Source organism: Rhinatrema bivittatum, chromosome 7 (assembly GCF_901001135.1).
Source record: "Rhinatrema bivittatum chromosome 7, aRhiBiv1.1, whole genome shotgun sequence".
NCBI classification, from domain to species: domain Eukaryota; kingdom Metazoa; phylum Chordata; class Amphibia; order Gymnophiona; family Rhinatrematidae; genus Rhinatrema; species Rhinatrema bivittatum.
The window spans coordinates 5,223,658-5,240,901 of NC_042621.1; the positions used below are offsets into that span (position 1 = coordinate 5,223,658).

At 43.3% G+C, this 17,244-nt stretch overlaps 1 protein-coding gene across 2 annotated transcripts in view; it reads right to left on the reverse strand.

The window, feature by feature from the left end:
* USP10 (ubiquitin specific peptidase 10) overlaps positions 1-17,244 on the reverse strand; it is a 201,214-nt gene that overhangs the window by 21,568 nt on the left and 162,402 nt on the right. For both annotated transcript variants that reach the window (XM_029608088.1, XM_029608089.1), the window contains exon 12: positions 1,032-1,176. In XM_029608088.1, the coding sequence (XP_029463948.1) occupies positions 1,032-1,176 (145 nt within the window). The remainder of the gene's footprint in view (positions 1-1,031; positions 1,177-17,244) is intronic.

Sequence of the window (17,244 nt, forward strand, 5' to 3'; positions counted from 1 at the left end):
TTTATTGAATAAGGGTATTATCTCCAGGCAGTAGCCGTCATTCTGGCGAGCCACCCACTCTTTATTGGCGGCCTCTTGACTTTATGGATCCACAGTGTTTATCCCACGCCCCTTTGAAGTCCTTCACAGTTCTGGTCTTCACCACTTCCTCCGGAAGGGCATTCCAGGCATCCACCACCCTCTCCGTGAAGAAATACTTCCTGACATTGGTTCTGAATCTTCCTCCCTGGAGCTTCAAATCGTGACCCCTGGTTCTGCTGATTTTTTTTCCTACGGAAAAGGTTTGTCGTTGTCTTTGGATCATTAAAACCTTTCAAGTATCTGAAAGTCTGTATCATATCACCTCTGCTCCTCCTTTCCTCCAGGGTGTACATATTTAGATTCTTCAATCTCTCCTCATAAGTCATTTGATGAAGACCTTCCACCTTTTTGGTCGCCCTTCTCTGGACCGCCTCCATCTTGTCTCTGTCTCTTTGGCGATACGGTCTCCAGAACTGAACATAATACTCCAGGTGAGGTCTCACCAAGGACCTGTACAAGGGGATAATCACTTCCCTTTTCTTACTCGATATTCCTCTCTCTATGCAGCCCAGCATTCTTCTGGCTTTAGCTATCGCCTTGTCACATTGTTTCACCGACTTCAGATCATTAGACACCATCACCCCAAGGTCTCTCTCCTGCTCCGTGCACATCAGCCTTTCTCCCCCCATCGAATAAAGTTCATTCGGATTTCCACTCCCAATATGCATGACTCTGCACTTCTTGGCATTGAATCTCAGCTGCCATATCTTCGACCACTCTTCCATCTTCCTTAAATCCCATCTCATTCTCTCCACTCCTTCCGGCGTGTCCACTCTGTTGCAGATCTTAGTGTCATCCGCAAAAAGACAAACCTTACCTTCTATCCCTTCCGCAATGTATTCAGACAAAATTATAACACAACTTGTTTCAGGGAAAGGAAAGAATCTAAGGTCTGTGATTAACCTTTGCAGACTAGGGAGAGCATTGTGTTTAGCTCTTTAAGCCTTTACCTTTGCTTATTTCCAGGTCCACAGGATATTCAACAGTCTTGATAAGCTTCTGGCATCCACCTGTCTTCTCATAAACAAATCGCTTCAGATGCAAAACAAGAACTGGTGGGAGCTCTTCCAGGGTTACTCTACGACTAATCTCAACCTAGCACACAGGGGAAAAAAAACCAAGATTACAGCATGAAACGTTTGTACGTCCACACTACTGCTCTGTCAAAATCTTTTGACTTCTTGCCCCAGGTTAAGTGCCAAGGAGTGCTGTACTAGCTCACAAAAAAAAAAAAAAAACCACATGATCAAAAGAAAGCAACTAAGAATTTGAACCGGTAGGCCAAAGGAAGTTTTGAGAAGCAAGCTTTTGGGCCACTGCATCACAGCATAAAGGACTGGCTGTGTTAGAATGATCATGTGCAGTTCTATAACACACTTACATAGCATGCTACAGCTTCTGGTATTACAAGTTACTTATTAAGCAAATCTTGGGATTGTATAAGCCAGGAACCTGGGCTCTCCTCACCAGCAGTTCACTGATCCCTCCTGAGCCCTATCAGTGAGCCACTAAACTGGAAGCTGCTCTGCCTGGTGATCAAGTAGGAGAAAGGACTGCTTAGCTCATAGGAATAAGAATTTGACTCTCAAAGAAATTCCCTTTAATGTATTTTTATAAAATTCCAAAGTAATTGTCCTGAAGAGTAAGCTGTTTACTGTATTAGAACCATATGCTCACTGCTGAGCATTTTAACAGAGCTGGCTTTCGTCAACTTTGCAGAAATGTTGTTCTAGAATGAGAAATTACTACTTACCTGATTAATTTCCTTTTCTTTAGGACAGTCAGATGAATCCAGAACAAGTGGGTTATGCACTTCTACCAGCAAATGGAGACGGGCAAACTGACATTACAGTACATATACCCCTGTAGTGACATCAGCCTGCTAGTATTCTCTGCAAAAACCAACTGTGGACAGACTAGCAAAAAACTAGATTAAAAACAGATAACCATGTGAATACTCAGCCAACAGGAAGCACAAGAAACGTATTAACACTAATTTAGGGACTGGACTAACACTTACCAGTAATCCTTGTAACACAGTCACACAAGAGGACCATAGTACAATTATTTAGCAGCCAAAAGAGAGAAGCTGGATTCATCGGACTGTGCTAAAGAAAAAGAAATTATCAGCTAAGTAGTAATTTCTCATTTCTTAGCATCCAGTCAGATGAATCAAGAACAAGTGGGATGTAGTGTAGCTGGGTTTAAAAAAAGGATTGGATAAGTTCTTGGAGAAGTCCATTACCAGCTATTAAGTTGAATTAGAAAATAGTCACTGCTATTACTAGCAACAGTAGTGTGGAATAGACTTAGTTTTTGGGAACTTGCCAGGTTCTTATGGCCTGGATTGGCCACTGTTGGGAGACAGGATGCTGGGCTTGACGGACCCTTGGTCTGACCCAGTATGGCATGCTCTTATGTTCTTACCCAAGCTACTCCCAAATAGGGCAGGAGGCTGCCTGTGGTCCTGTCAAAAGCACGGGTGCAAAGGCTGCATGCTCCCGGGTCTGCACACCCAGACGATAATACCTGGGAAAGGTGTGTAAGGAGGACCACGTCGCAGCTCGGCAAATGTCGATGGGAGACAGCAACTGACACTGCTTGAGCCCTAGTGGAATAAGCCCTAACCTGACTAGGTAACAGCTTGCCAGCATCCACGGATACAGCTGTGACTACCTCCTTAATCTAGCGGGCTACTGTAGCCCACGAGGCCAGCTCTCCTTGTTTAGTACTGCCATGAAGAATAAACAGGTTTTCCGTAAAGGCTCAGTAACCTCCCAACACCGGATGATATGCCTCAACATCCTAGGGTTGCAACAGATGATACTCCCTTGCATCTCTCTCTCTGTCCATGGATGGCAGGTAGGTGGACTGATTTAAGTGAAATTCAGTGACCACCTTCAGTAAAAAGGAAGGAACAGTACGCAGCTGTATCGCCCCTGGAGTCACCCAGAGGACAGGCTCCAGGCAAGACAAGGCCAGCAGCTTGGAAACTCTCCACACAGAACAAATTTCCACAAGAAATACAGTTTTCAAAGGTCAGTAACCAAAAGGACAGGTTACTCATCAGTCTAAACCTAGGACCCGTTAAGAAATCCAAGACCAAATTAAGACTCCATAAGGGTAGCAGAAACCGCAAGGGAGGATGAAGATGTTTCAGTCCTTTCAGGAATTGGGCCACATCAGGATGAGCAGACAAGGAACAACCATTCACCTGTCCCCTGAAACAGGGGAGAGCTGCTACTTGCACCTTTAAGGAATTAAAGGCTAAACCTTTATTCACGCCATCCTGAAAAATTTCAAAATGAGCGGGATCTTGGCCAAATGAGAAAGAGTATCTCTATCCTCACACCAGGCCTCAAACACTCACCAAACTCGCACACAAGCCAAGGAAGTGGAGAACTTTCTAGCTCTAAGCAAAGTGGAAATCACTGCCACTGAGTAGCCACATTTCAGCAATCGAGCCCTCTCAAGGGAAATAGTATAAGACAAAACAATCTGATCTTCGTGAAGAACCAGACCTTCACTTAGCAGGTTCCTGTGTGCCAGAAGCTAAAGGGTCCCCCCCAGAAGCTGCCGCAAATCTGCATACCACGGTCTCCTGGGCCAATCTGGAGCAATCAAGAGCACCATCCCTCTGTTTTGCTCGATCCTACAGATCAATCTGCCTAATATGGGCCATGGAGAAAAGGCAATCAACTTGTCTTCCGGCCCCTCCTGCCTTAGGGCATTGATCCCCGATGACTTCAGATCTCTCCTGCGACTGAAGAATCGCAGAACTTTCGCATTGTGAGAAGTCGCCAGGAGGTCTAGGAATGGGGGGACTCCAGCGATCCAGAATCAGCTGAAATGCGTCGTCTGACAAAGCCCATTCACCTGGGACCAGACTCTCCCCTGCTGAGAAAGTCTGCTCTTACATTGTCTTTTCTTGCCATGTGCGAGGCTGAGATCATCTGGAGATGCACTTCTGCCCATTCCACTTGCTAGCTCTTGGTTCCTCCCTGCCAACTGATGTAAGCCACAGTTGTTGCATTGTCCGACATTATCTGGACCGATCAACCCTGCAGCCTGCCGCTGAACTGCAAGCATGCCAACTGGACCATTCTGGCTTCCAGTCGCTTGATGTTCCAGAGACTCTTCTGCATTCCAGTGCCCTCGTGTATCAGCTCCTGACAGTGAGCTCCTCAACCAAGGAGGCTCACATCTGTTGCAAATACAAGCCAAACTGGTGGTGCTAGGGAAACCCCCTTCCTTAGATGGCCTGCAGCCACTAATGTAGTTTGGGAGGAGTCTTCCATCGGCAGGAGGAGATGAATCGAATAGTCCTGAGCCTGCAAGTTCCACCAAAACAGCAGGGAGAGTTGAAGAGAATGCATATGCGCCCTCACCCATGGGACCACTTTTAGGGTCGCCACCATACTGGGTCAGACCAAGGGTCCATCAAGCCCAGCATCCTCTTTCCAACAGTGGCAAATCCAGGCCATAAGAACCTGGCAAGTACCCAAAAACTAAGTCTATTCCATGTTATCATTGCTAGTAATAGCAGTGGCTATTTTCTAAGTCTACTCAATTAATAGCAGGTAATGGACTTCTCCTCCAAGAACTTATCCAATCCTTTTTTAAACCCAACTACACTAACTGCACTAACCACATCCCCTGGCAACAAATTCCAGAGTTTAATTGTGCGTTGAGTGAAAAAGATCGTTCTCTGATTAGTTTTAAATGTGCCATATGCTAACTTCATGGAGTGCCCCCTAGTCCTTCTATTATCCGAAAAAGTAAATAACCAATTCATATTTACCCGTTCATGATTTTAAACACCTCTGTCATATCCCCCCTCAGCCGTCTCTTCTCCAAGCTGAACAGTCCTAACTTCTTTAGTCTTTCCTCACAGGGGAGCTGTCAATCCCCTTTATCATTTTTGTCGCCGTTCTCTGTACCTTCTCCATCGCAACTATATCTTTTTTGAGATGCGGCGACCAGAATTGTACATAGTATTCAAGGTGCGGTCTCACTAAGGAGCGATACAGAGGCATGATGACATTTTTCATTTTATTCACCATTCCCTAATAATTCCCAACATTCTGTTTACTTTTTTTTTGACTGCCACAGCACACTGAACCGACAATTTCAAATGTGTATCCACTATGATGCCTAGATCTCTTTCTTGGGTGGCAGCCCATTGTGCAACTATAGCTTGGGTTATTTTTCCCTATATGCATCACCTTGCACTTATCCACATTAAATTTCATCTGCCATTTGGATGCCCAATTTTCCAGTCTCACAAGGTCTTCCTGCAATTTATCACAATCTGCTTGTGATTTAACTACTCTGAATAATTTTGTATCATCTGCAAATTTGATTACTTCACTCGTCGTATTCCTTTCCAGATCATTAAAAAATATATTGAAAAGTACGGGTCCCAATACAGATCCCTGAGGCACTCCACTGCCCATTTAATCCTACTCTGTTTCCTGTCTTTTAGCCAGTTTGTAATCCACGAAAGGACATCGCCACCCATCCCATGACTTTTTACTTTTCTTAGAAGCCTCTCATGAGGAACTTTGTCAAATGAATTCTGAAAATCCAAAGACACTACACATCTACCGGTTCACCTTTATCTACATGTTTATTAACTACTTCCCAAAAGTTAAGCAGATTTGTGAGGCAAGACTTGCCTTGGGTAAAGTCATGCTGACTTTGTTCCATTAAACCATGTCTTTCTATATGTTCTGTGATTTTGATATTTAGAACATTTTCCACTATTGTTCCTGGCACTGAAGTCAGGCTAACTGGTCTGTAGTTTCCCAGATCGCCCCTGGAGCCCTTTTACCTCCAGGTTTTCAGGTACAATGGATGATTTTAAATGATAGGTTACAAATTTTTACTAATAGGTCTGAAATTTCACTATTGCCAAGCAGCCCCACCAGCATTACCTCTCTCACCAAATCCTGTGCTCCACTGAGAATTAGAACTAAAATTGCTCCCTCTCTCGTCAGTTCCTGAACCAATTGCTCCTATTCCACCCAGAAACTTTATTTCTCTAGCATGTCCCCCGATGATACATTTTACCCAGTCAATATTGGGGTAATTGAAATCTCTCATCATTACTGTACTACCAATTTGGTTAGCTTCCTTAATTTCTCTTAGCATTTCACTGTCCGTCTCACCATCTTGGCCAGGTGGAAGGCAGTATACGCCTATCACTATACTCTTCCCCAACACACAAGGGATTTCTACCCATAAAGATTTGATTGTGCATTTAGTCTCATGCAGAACATTTATCCTGTTGGACTCAATGCCATCCCGGACAAAGCACCACACTGCCGATGTCACTGTGATATAATTTGTACCCAGGTTATCCTCCTTCCACTATGTCTCTGAAATGCCAATTAAGTCTATGTCATAATTCACTGCTATATATTCTAATTCTCCCATCTTACTTCTTAGTCTTCTGGCATTAGCATGCAAACATTTCAAAGTGTGTTTTTTGTTTGTATTTTCATTCTGCTTTTTAATTGATAGGGATAAGTTAGAATTTTTTAGCTCAGGTAAGTTTTTAGATACAGGCTCTTGGACTACTTTACTTGTTATTGGAACCTCACTGTTGGGATGCCCTAATTCTAATGCATCATTAGTATCCTTTGAAGATACCTCCCTCCGAACCATGCGCTGCTGAGCGACTGTCTGCTTTCCCCTTACAGGAGGACAAAGTGTTCAATAACAGACGGAGCTGTCTCATTTACTTCTGAATGTGCACTTCCGGCAGGAAAACCTTGCCCTGCTTCGTGTCAAACTGAACCCCAAGGTATTCCAACAACTGAGGAGTTTGAAGACTGCTCTTGGCTAGGTTCACCACCCAGCTGTGCTCCTGCAACAAAGATCACTCTGCGGGACCACACTGCAGCTCTCTTCCAATGACTTGGCTCGAATCAGCCAGTCGTCCAAATACGGGTGTATGAGGATCCCATCTTTTCTGAATTCTACCACCATTACCTTGGAAAAGGTGCTTGGAGCACTGGCCAGACTAAAGTGCAGGGTCCAAAACTGATGTCATCCCAAAACTGCAAACCACAGAAAGCATTGATGCTCTAGTTGGATGGAAATATGAAGGTACGTTTTGGACAGATCCAAAGAGGTCAGAAATTCGCCCCAACTGTACAGCCATTAACTGAGCGCAATGTCTGCATGCGAAAATGCATCACCCACAGATGACGGTTGACACCTTTGAGATTCAGGATAAGACGAAAGGAGACCTACTTCTTGAGCATGACGAAATAAATGGAATATCGACCCACGTTTTCTTGAGACGTGGGCACTGGAACCACAGCCCTCAGACTGAGGAGCCTTGCCAATTTAGATTCCACTGTCTGCTTCTTCTGTGGTAAGTGGCAAGGAGACGCCATGAACACATCCCAAGGAACACTGCAAAACTCCAGGATATATCCTTCTCATATCACCTCCAGGACCCATTAATCCAATGTGATCTCAAACCACCTCTGATAGAAGAGAGTGTGGCGTCCCCCTATCTTCTGTTCCCAGTGATGAGGTGGCAAGCTTTCATTGGGAGGGTCGGAAGGTTCCACTACATGAACCTGTGCCCCCTTCTTGGCTGTCGGTGATGAAAGGACTGAGACCTACCAAATGGTCGAGTTCTCTGAAAGGTCGTTCCTCTATAAAGATGAAAACACCCGGATCCTCTAGTACGACCTCTTATATTAAAAGAGCATGGTGTCTGCTTTTTATCCTCTGGCAAATGAGGAACCAGAGATTTGGCCAGTTTTTCCAACTTGTTCCCAAATAAAATTGAGCCTTTAAAGGGCAATTTGGTAAAGTTAGCCTTGGAGGCTGCACAGGCCAACCAATTTCCCAGCCATAACTGATGCCTGGCAGCTATGGAAGCCACTCCTCTGGCTGAAAAACAGAACAAATCACAGCCTACATCTGCCAAAAAGGCAGCAGCTGGCTCCATAACTGCCCTGGAGTTCACCCCAGATTCATTGACCTCCTGGGAGAGAAGCAAACAAGATCGAGCCACCAGGGAACAACAAGAAGCGATCTGCAAGGTCATTGCATCAAATGATTGCTTAAGGATAGTCTCCATCCTATCATGAGCATCCTTCAAGGCCGTTCTCCTTCCACAGAAATAGTTGTCTGCTTGGAGACTACACACACAAGTGGCATTACCTTCGTAAAATGTAAATGCTCTCTTGCCACTGGATCTAGAGTGTACAAGCCTTCCAAAACCCAACCCCCTTTGAAATTAGCCTCTGGGGCTCCCCACTCAAGATCAATTAATTCTTGAATGGCTTCCATCACGGGGAAAAAACAAGAGGCCTTACGCAAGGAAACCAAAATGGGATTTTTCTTCAGCTCAGTCACAGTGTCTGCCCCAGGAACTCAAGAGTATTTTCAAGGTCTGGGAAATAACTGGCAATTCATCTTTATGAAAGAACTATAGCATAGTTCTATACAGTTCTTTTTTTTTTAATTTATTATTTCTGAATTTTCAAAACAAAGTATTCATTTATAATAGAATAGAAACTTGATTAGTCATTAAAGATAACATTCTTACAAAGCATAGAAACCATAAAGTTATTCCATAATGTCTAAGCTATAATCTCAAACTTCTCTCGTTGGGGGGGGGGGGGGGGGGGAAATTAGATTTCAGAATAACAACAAATTGAAAGAAGAAATGGTATAGCCCTGAACAAGAGCAGTTAATCTTCTTTAACGATTCTCTATGAGGCACCATTGGCAGAAAAAGAATCAAGAAAATCTCTTAAATGCTCAGGTGCAAAGAAAATGTAACAATCACTCCCCTTCCTTACAATACATTTGCAGGGGTAGCGCAACATAAAAGTTGCTCCTAAAGAAACTGTCTCCTGCCTCATACTTAAAAAGGCTTTACGCCTTTCTTGAGTGATCTTTTGAGATGTCTGGGAACATGCGTATAGTTATACCATGAAAGGGGGTGTTTAAATGCTGAAAATACTTAGACATAATTTTGCTAACATCCTGTTCTGCAATTAGTGTAACAATCAATGTAGCACATTCAATAATTTCTATTGCAGAGGATTCAAGAAACATAGTAAGATTATCTACATCAAATTGATTTTGCTCTTGCGGAACATTTTCCCCTCTTTCAGCACTGGTTCTGGGAATGAAATAAACTTTATTTATCACAGGCATATCAGAGTCCAACATCTGAAGAGTTTCCCGGAGATATCTTTTAAAAGTTATTATGGGAAGCTCACCCATAATTTTAGGAAATTTGATCAATCTCACATTAAATCTCCGATTCCGGTTTTTTAGTAATTCCAATCTTCTGGACAATGTAGTTCTATCTTTTATTGTTGCCCGATTGAAAGCTTGTATATTTCCTATTTCTGTTTCCATTCCATCCACTTTTTCTTTCATTACTTGCAGTGACAGATCTTGCTCAGAAATTTATTGTTTAAAGAGGCTATTTGTTCCATTCTCTGGTTGCTAGCTCTTACAGCAACTATGAGATTAGCAGAAAGTTCCCATAATGTCTCCATAGTTACCCCTGCTGGTCTTATAGGGGGGTTTCTATATGCTCACCCGATGAAACTGATGTTCCAGTGGCTGGTGCACTGGCTGCCCCTCTGCCAAATGTCTCCGAAAGACCCCCCGAGAGGATTCCTCGTCAGCTCTGGCTGGGCAGCTGCTTCGCTTCCTTCTCCCTGCCTTCCTAAGATGCTGACTTCCTCATTCAGCATCTCTAGCAGAGTCTCTGATGACGCTCTCCTCTCAGCTGGTGGTGGAATCACGGGAGGGCTGAGGGAAACCTCTGCCTCAGGCGGCACTGCAGCAAGGCTAATCCCCCCGGTCGTTCCTGCTCCCGGAGTTGTGAAGGCAGTTATGAGCCTTTGTTCAGATAGCTGCGTTGAAATTGAGGGAAAAACCCTTATTTTCCCTTTACGTTTTGCAGGCATTGTTTAGGTTATTTATTTCACAAGATAACAAAGTTCCCAGGAATATAAAGCACTGTGCAAAATGAAACTGCTCAGCAACTCACTCACACAGCTCCGCTCAGGGCACCATCTTGCCCCGCCCCCTCGTTCTATACAGTTCTAAAGCTGGACCAATTTCACTATCCTTAAAGGAGTCAGGATTGGCATCATTCGTGCCATCCGGACCTCCATCGGTAAGTCCTGCTGCCGCTCTAGGAGTACTCTGGCACTTAACGGTAGGTGCCAGCAAAGTTCCTACCTGTGATTCTGCTCTGGGAGTATTAAGAGGACTGAAAATTGCACCTGGAGAAAGGATTGCAATCCCTGGAAAAACTCCACCCACAAAAAGGTAGAAGCATCCAATCCAGGAGGTAACTTGAGGCATACTCACTGAGCTACCGTCCCCTGCACTCATACCTATATCCAGCTGGAAGAGCCAGGCTTAGTAAATCAGAGGAAGGCAATTCTCCCTGAGCTTCCAAACTGCACTGACAAGTTAGCGGACACTCCTGGCTAAGATGCCCAAATGACAGGCAGTGCAAAAAGAAAGACGCTTAGGTTTCTTAAGCATAGGCACTATTATGGCAGACAGTGTGCTTGAGCAGCGGCCAGTGGCATGTCTAGCTTTTTTTTTTTTTTTGTACATCCAAAATATAAGGTGTCCAAAAGTTAAGTGTCCAACACTTAGGCGTCCCAAAAATAAGCGCTGTCAAACAATTTAAGTGCACAATAACACTTGTGCTCACAGGTAAGCATGTGGCCATTTAAGGCACCGCTTAAAGATGCACATAATACAAGGCTCAACTAAGCATCCAAAAACTGGATGCACAACCTGGACACACAGCTAGACACATATGTTGAACCGACAATCTGGAAGAAGGCAGCCTGAGAAAGCATGCAAAATGCTATTGCGCCCTACTACATGGCACGCAACAAAAATGTCTCAGAGCCTGCTCAACCCGCCAGGCTGTCCACGTCCCTCCATCTCCCACGGAGCTGGACGGATGTCGGAACGGCATGCCAAGCACAGATGTCTGGGAAAGAGGAGGAAGCTCTACGCTACAAAAGCCTCCTTTTACACACACACACACACACACACAAGACACTCTAGAATGGGATACAAGCACTTGATATATTCAAAAGAATTTTATAAATATTTTAGAAAAAAACTTATCACAAAAATTCTATTACCAAAAAATATCAAAACAGTTACAAACCAATTTTACAATATCATGAAATCGCTCTACTCCGTATACATTGTTTATCAATCTCTTCTTAAATGCAAGAATAATGACAGATCACAAAAATCACATACTCTTTATTATGATCATTTATCCCCATACATACCTACATTCATAACCCATACTCCATCAATCATACCCTCAATGAGAACTTGTAAACATTGATCTCCACCTACAAAAAATACATATAATATTATTCACATGAAACTAATATTCTGTTTTAAGGCAGTGGAAAAATCCCACTATTATGTTAATCCAGAACTATCAGACTTTAAAATTAGTATTCAACTTTAATACAATGGTACTATCTCCAATATATTATTCTCTTATCCAATAACTATAACCAACAGAGTCTAAAGATGATGTTCTTCTTTGATGATGGAGATGTCCCACTATAATGTTAATCTTGTCACTGCCAAAATTATTGAACCTGGTGTTGTTCTTTCATAAGATGGAAGAAGAACAAGGACCTTGTTTCACCGAAACGGCTTCCTCAGGGGAATAATCAACTTGACCAGAACACCTCATATATCGGAGATCCTACCTCTTAAACAGCCCTGCTTGTTTGCACAGGACAAAATCGAAACTATCTAAGCTTTTTGTAAACGTGAAAGACTCTTGACAACTTCGAAGCTTCTTACTATACTTGCGAATTTCATTGAAAAGCTCACTGCTCGCCTATGTAACGATGCGGCATATCACTTTAACAGATTTAAAGAGCTGAGCGGCACACTCTCAAAGCCTGCAACAAGCTCTGTAATTCTAACTCATTCTTTTTAACAGCTGTTTCTCGCTGCACCCGCTACCTTTCAGCCATTTAAAGCAGCCAAGTCTATGCTGGCTGAAAAAACAACTACTAGACCAAAGCACTCATCTGAGGAGCCATGGAAATCACCTCAGGAATTCTCAACTATGGGAGGGACCTTTTGGTATCACCACAGGAGAGCAGGGCAAATGTAATATCCTTAATTCCCCCCCCCCCCCCCCCCCCCCCCAAATGAAGCAATTCCCAGTAGGGAGATGCATGTCCACCATCTGCTGGAGACAGAGAAAACTGGCAGGCTGATGTCACTGCAGGAGTACTGTGACATCAGTATACTCCATCTCCATCTGCTGGTATAACCCACTTGTTCTGCATTCATCTGACTGGAAGCTAAGAAACATCTGTAGGTAGTTTTTGGAATGCTTTTATTTCCAGACAGACACTGAAAATGTACAGACGCAAAACACCAGTTCTAAACTGGATGCCAATTTCTTCCAAACCCCTAATTGAACAGTGGACTGTCAGTAATGATCTTTAAGCATTCTGCAGTTAAAACCAGAAATGACAGATGAGGAAACCAGGATGCATCTGGCAACCCCAGAAGAGCTTGCACTGTGTATATTACTCCCTCATCCAGCTTCCTCTCCACAACAGCCCACATTCTGGAAAAGCTTGGCTCATATATACCTGAACTCTAGTCAGAATGGCTTCCTATCCTCTCTTCTCATGTTATAGGGATATTTTTTTCCAAGCATATTTTAGGTGGGAGAATACACTGTGCTGAAAATAAGAAACGAGCAATGAAAAAACACACACTTCTCATGCATTTTATTATTTCCCAACCCTTTCCTGGAGACATACCTATCCAGATGGGTTTTCAGGATCGCCACAACGAATATGCATGTGATAGATTTGCATACAATAGAGACCCAGTGTATGCAAATCTCTTTCATGCATATTTATTGTGGATATTCTGAAAACACAACTGGTTAAGAACAACTCCAGCAGAGGGTTGGGAAACTGTCCTAGAATGCAAGTCATCTCAAACTTCCCTGAGATTATACTTCAAGCAGTTTCTTGCCTCTAATGCTACCCTCTATATCTCTTTTTTTTCTAAAATAATTTTCTTATGCTTTTTCATGTTTTGTATTAAAAAGAATGCAGGTTCTTCTGAAACCAATATCCTTTGTGTCCACTCTTCCGTTACCGATGTTACATTCACGTTTTGTGCATATTAGTGTGTCACTTGCAGGGAGCTCTGATAAGGATTAGCAAAGCTGCTCCAGATTTACTCACATTCATATGATGGGATAGGCTACGCCCGACAAGCTTTAAAAACATTCACACTAACATTTCCTCTGGAATATATAAATCCAAGTAAAAATAGCGATCCTAACACTTTTGCTTTTGTGTTCGTTTAAGCTTAGCAGCTTGCTCTTGATCACTTGAGCTTCCAGTTTAGCTGGAGCTTCCCCAAACGACACCATGAGAAATTACTACTTACTTGATAAAAGCAAGTTTGCTTACCGTAAACAGTGTTTCCGTAGATAGCAGGCTGAATTAACTATGCTGTCTGGGAGTCCCAAGCTCCCGGGTGGTGTCCAGCTATTATGTTCTTTAGGTGAGGACACTACCCTTCAACAAAGGTAGACAGTCTTACATAGGTGCAAGGGTTGACAAGATTGCCGAACCCATGGCTGCATTGGAAGAAGTTTGCTGTTCGAGACAGTAGTGTGACGTGAAAGTGTGGGGAAAAGACCAAGTTGCCGCTTTGCAAATGTCTACCAGCGGAACATTTCTTAAATGTGCAACAGACACCACTGTTGCACGAATTTGGTGTGCTTTTGGTCTTGTGTTCAATGGCATATCACCCTTATTGTAGCAGAATGTTATGCATTGGGATAACCAACTAGCAAGAGTTCTCTTGGAGACGGGTTGGTTCGAAGAGTTTGGATTAAAGGAGAGAAACAGCCGAGATGGTCTGGATTCAGAATGTGTTCTTTACTTGTAATAAATAAGCCAGCGCTCGCTTACAGTCTAAGGAATGGAGAAGTCTATCCCTGTCATTATCATGAGGCTTAGGTTTGCGGATTGGAAGCGTAATGGACTGGTTGATGTGAAAAGCTGATACCACTCTAGGAAGGAAGGCAGGATGAGGACAAAGTGTGACTTTATTATGGTAGAATTCTAAGTAAGGGGAATAATGGACCAAGGCTTGAAGTTCACTTACTCTCCTTGCTGATGTTACGGCAAACAGGAATATCGTTTTCCAGGTGAGGTATTTGATATGGCAGGAATCTAGAGGTTCAAAGGGGGGCAGCATTAATTGTTCTAGGACAATATTGAGAATCCATGGTATAGGCGGTTTAGTGACTAGTGGCCGAAGACGTAGCATGCCACACATGAATCTGGAAATTAAAGGATGGCTGGAAATGGGAAGTCCATTGTGAGAGTGATGGAAAGCTGCAATGGCGCTGATATGCACTTGAACCAAAGCGGATGCCAAACCAGCCAAGTAGAGAGTATGGAGATACTCCAGGAGATGCCTTACTGTTGTTGTAGAGTAAGGTTCCAACCTTTTCGGTTTGCACCATTCCGAGGGTATGACGTCACTTTCCTGCGTAGTTATGCCTGGTGGAAGGTTTTCTGGTTGCAATGAGAATGTCTTCCAGTTGAGATGGAATTCCTAGATGGTTTAATACATGTCGTTCAACCTCCATGTAGTTAGGTGAAGGGATCGTTGCATTCCATGAAGGAGGGATCTCCCTTCCTGAGTTAATAGTTGTGGATCGTTGCATTCCATGAAGGAGGGATCTCCCTTCCTGAGTTAATAGTTGTGGATGGTTCTCCAGTAGAATTGGTGGGCGAATGGATAGTCGCATGAGATACGCATACCATTGCTGCCTTGGCCATGACGGAGCTATGAGAACCATATCCACTGTGTCTCGTATGCATTTTCGTATCGTTCTGGATATTAGAGGAATGGGAGGGTAAGCGTATAGTAAGCCCTCTGTCCATGGAATGAGGAAAGCATCTGGAGCGCGACTAAGTTTGCTTGGGTAGATGGAGCAAAATAGCTATGTTTGACCGTTGTTCTCTGTGGAAAAGAGGTCTATGCTTGGGAAGCCCCACTGTTGGAAAAGGCTTGATTGCAAAGTCCCGATTCAAGATCCATTCGTGGGGATGGAAAATTCTGCTGAGGCAGTCCGCCATTACGTTGTCTAACCCGGGAAGGTAAGTGGCTTGTATCAAGACCTTGTTTGATATTACCCAGGTCAGTATGCGAAGTGCCTCCCAACAGAGTATCCTGTCCCTCCTTCCTTGTTTACGTAGAACATGGCTACTGGTTGTCTGTGTATACCATGAGACGTTTTCCCCGAATTTGGGCAGAGAAGGTCTGAAGTGCTCTCCAAACGGCTCGAAGCTCCAGGAGGTTGATTTGATGGTTGCTCCCCTGAGGAGACCAGCGACCCTGAGTTTTTAAGGTGCCTAAATGGGCTCCCCAGCCCTTCCTGGATGCATCCATCATGAGTGTGATTTAAGAACGTAAGAAAATGCCATACTGGGTCAGACCAAGGGTCCATCAAGCCCAGCATCCTCTTTCCAACAGTGGCCAATCCAGGCCATAAGAACCTGGCAATTACCCAAAAACTAAGTCTATTCCATGTTACCATTGCTAATGGCAGTGGCTATTCTCTAAGTGAACTTAATAGCAGGTAATGGACTTCTCCTCCAAGAACTTATCCAATCCTTTTTTAAACACAACTATACTAACTGCACTAAACACACCCTCTGGCAACAAATTCCAGAGTTTAATTGTGCGTTAAGTAAAAAAGAACTTTCTCTGATTAGTTTTAGATGTGCCCCATGCTAACTTCATGGAGTGCCTCCTAGTCTTTCTACTATCCGAAAGAGTAAATAACCGATTCACATCTACCCGTTCTAGACCTCTCATGATTTTAAACACCTCTATAATGTCCCCCCTCAGTCGTCTCTTCTCCAAGCTGAAAAGTCCTAACCTCTTTAGTCTTTCCTCATAGGGGAGCTGTTCCATTCCCCTTATTTTGGTAGCCCTTCTCTGTACCTTCTCCATCACAATTATATCTTATTTGAGATGCGGCGACCAGAATTGTACACAGTATTCAAGGTGCGGTCTCACCATGGAGCGATACAGAGGCATTATGACATTTTCCGTTTTATTCACCATTCCCTTTCTAATAATTCCCAACATTCTGTTTGCTTTTTTGACTGCCGCAGCACACTGCACCGACGATTTCAATGTGTTATCCACTATGACACCTAGATCTCTTTCTTGGGTTGTAGCACCTAATATGGAACCCAACATTGTGTAATTATAGCATGGGTTATTTTTCCCTATATGCATCACCTTGCACTTATCCACATTACATTTCATCTGCCATTTGGATGCCCAATTTTCCAGTCTCACAATGTCTTCCTGCAATTTATCACAATCTGCTTGTGATTTAACTACTCTGAACAATTTTCTGTCATCTGCAAATTTGATTATCTCACTCGTCGTATTTCTTTCCAGATCATTTATAAATATATTGAACAGTAAGGGTCCCAATACAGATCCCTGAGGCACTCCACTGTCCACTCCCTTCCACTGAGAAAATTGCCCATTCAATCCTACTCTCTGTTTCCTGTCTTTTAGCCAGTTTGCAATCCACGAAAGGACATCGCCACCTATCCGATGACTTTTTACTTTTCCTAGAAGCCTCTCATGAGGAACTTTGTCAAATGCCTTCTGAAAATCCAAGTATACTATATCTACCGGTTCACCTTTATCCACATGTTTATTAACTCCTTCAAAAAAGTGAAGCAGATTTGTGAGGCAAGACTTGCCCTGGGTAAAGCCATGCTGACTTTGTTCCATTAAACCATGTCTTTCTATATGTTCTGTGATTTTGATGTTTAGAATACTTTCCACTATTTTTCCTGGCACTGAAGTCAGGCTAACCGGTCTGTAGTTTCCCGGATCGCCCCTGGAGCCCTTTTTAAATATTGGGGTTACATTTGCTATCCTCCAGTCTTCAGGTACAATGGATGATTTTAATGATAAGTTACAAATTTTTACTAATAGGTCTGAAATTTCATTTTTTAGTTCCTTCAGAACTCTGGGGTGTATACCATCTGGTCCAGGTGATTTACTACTCTTCAG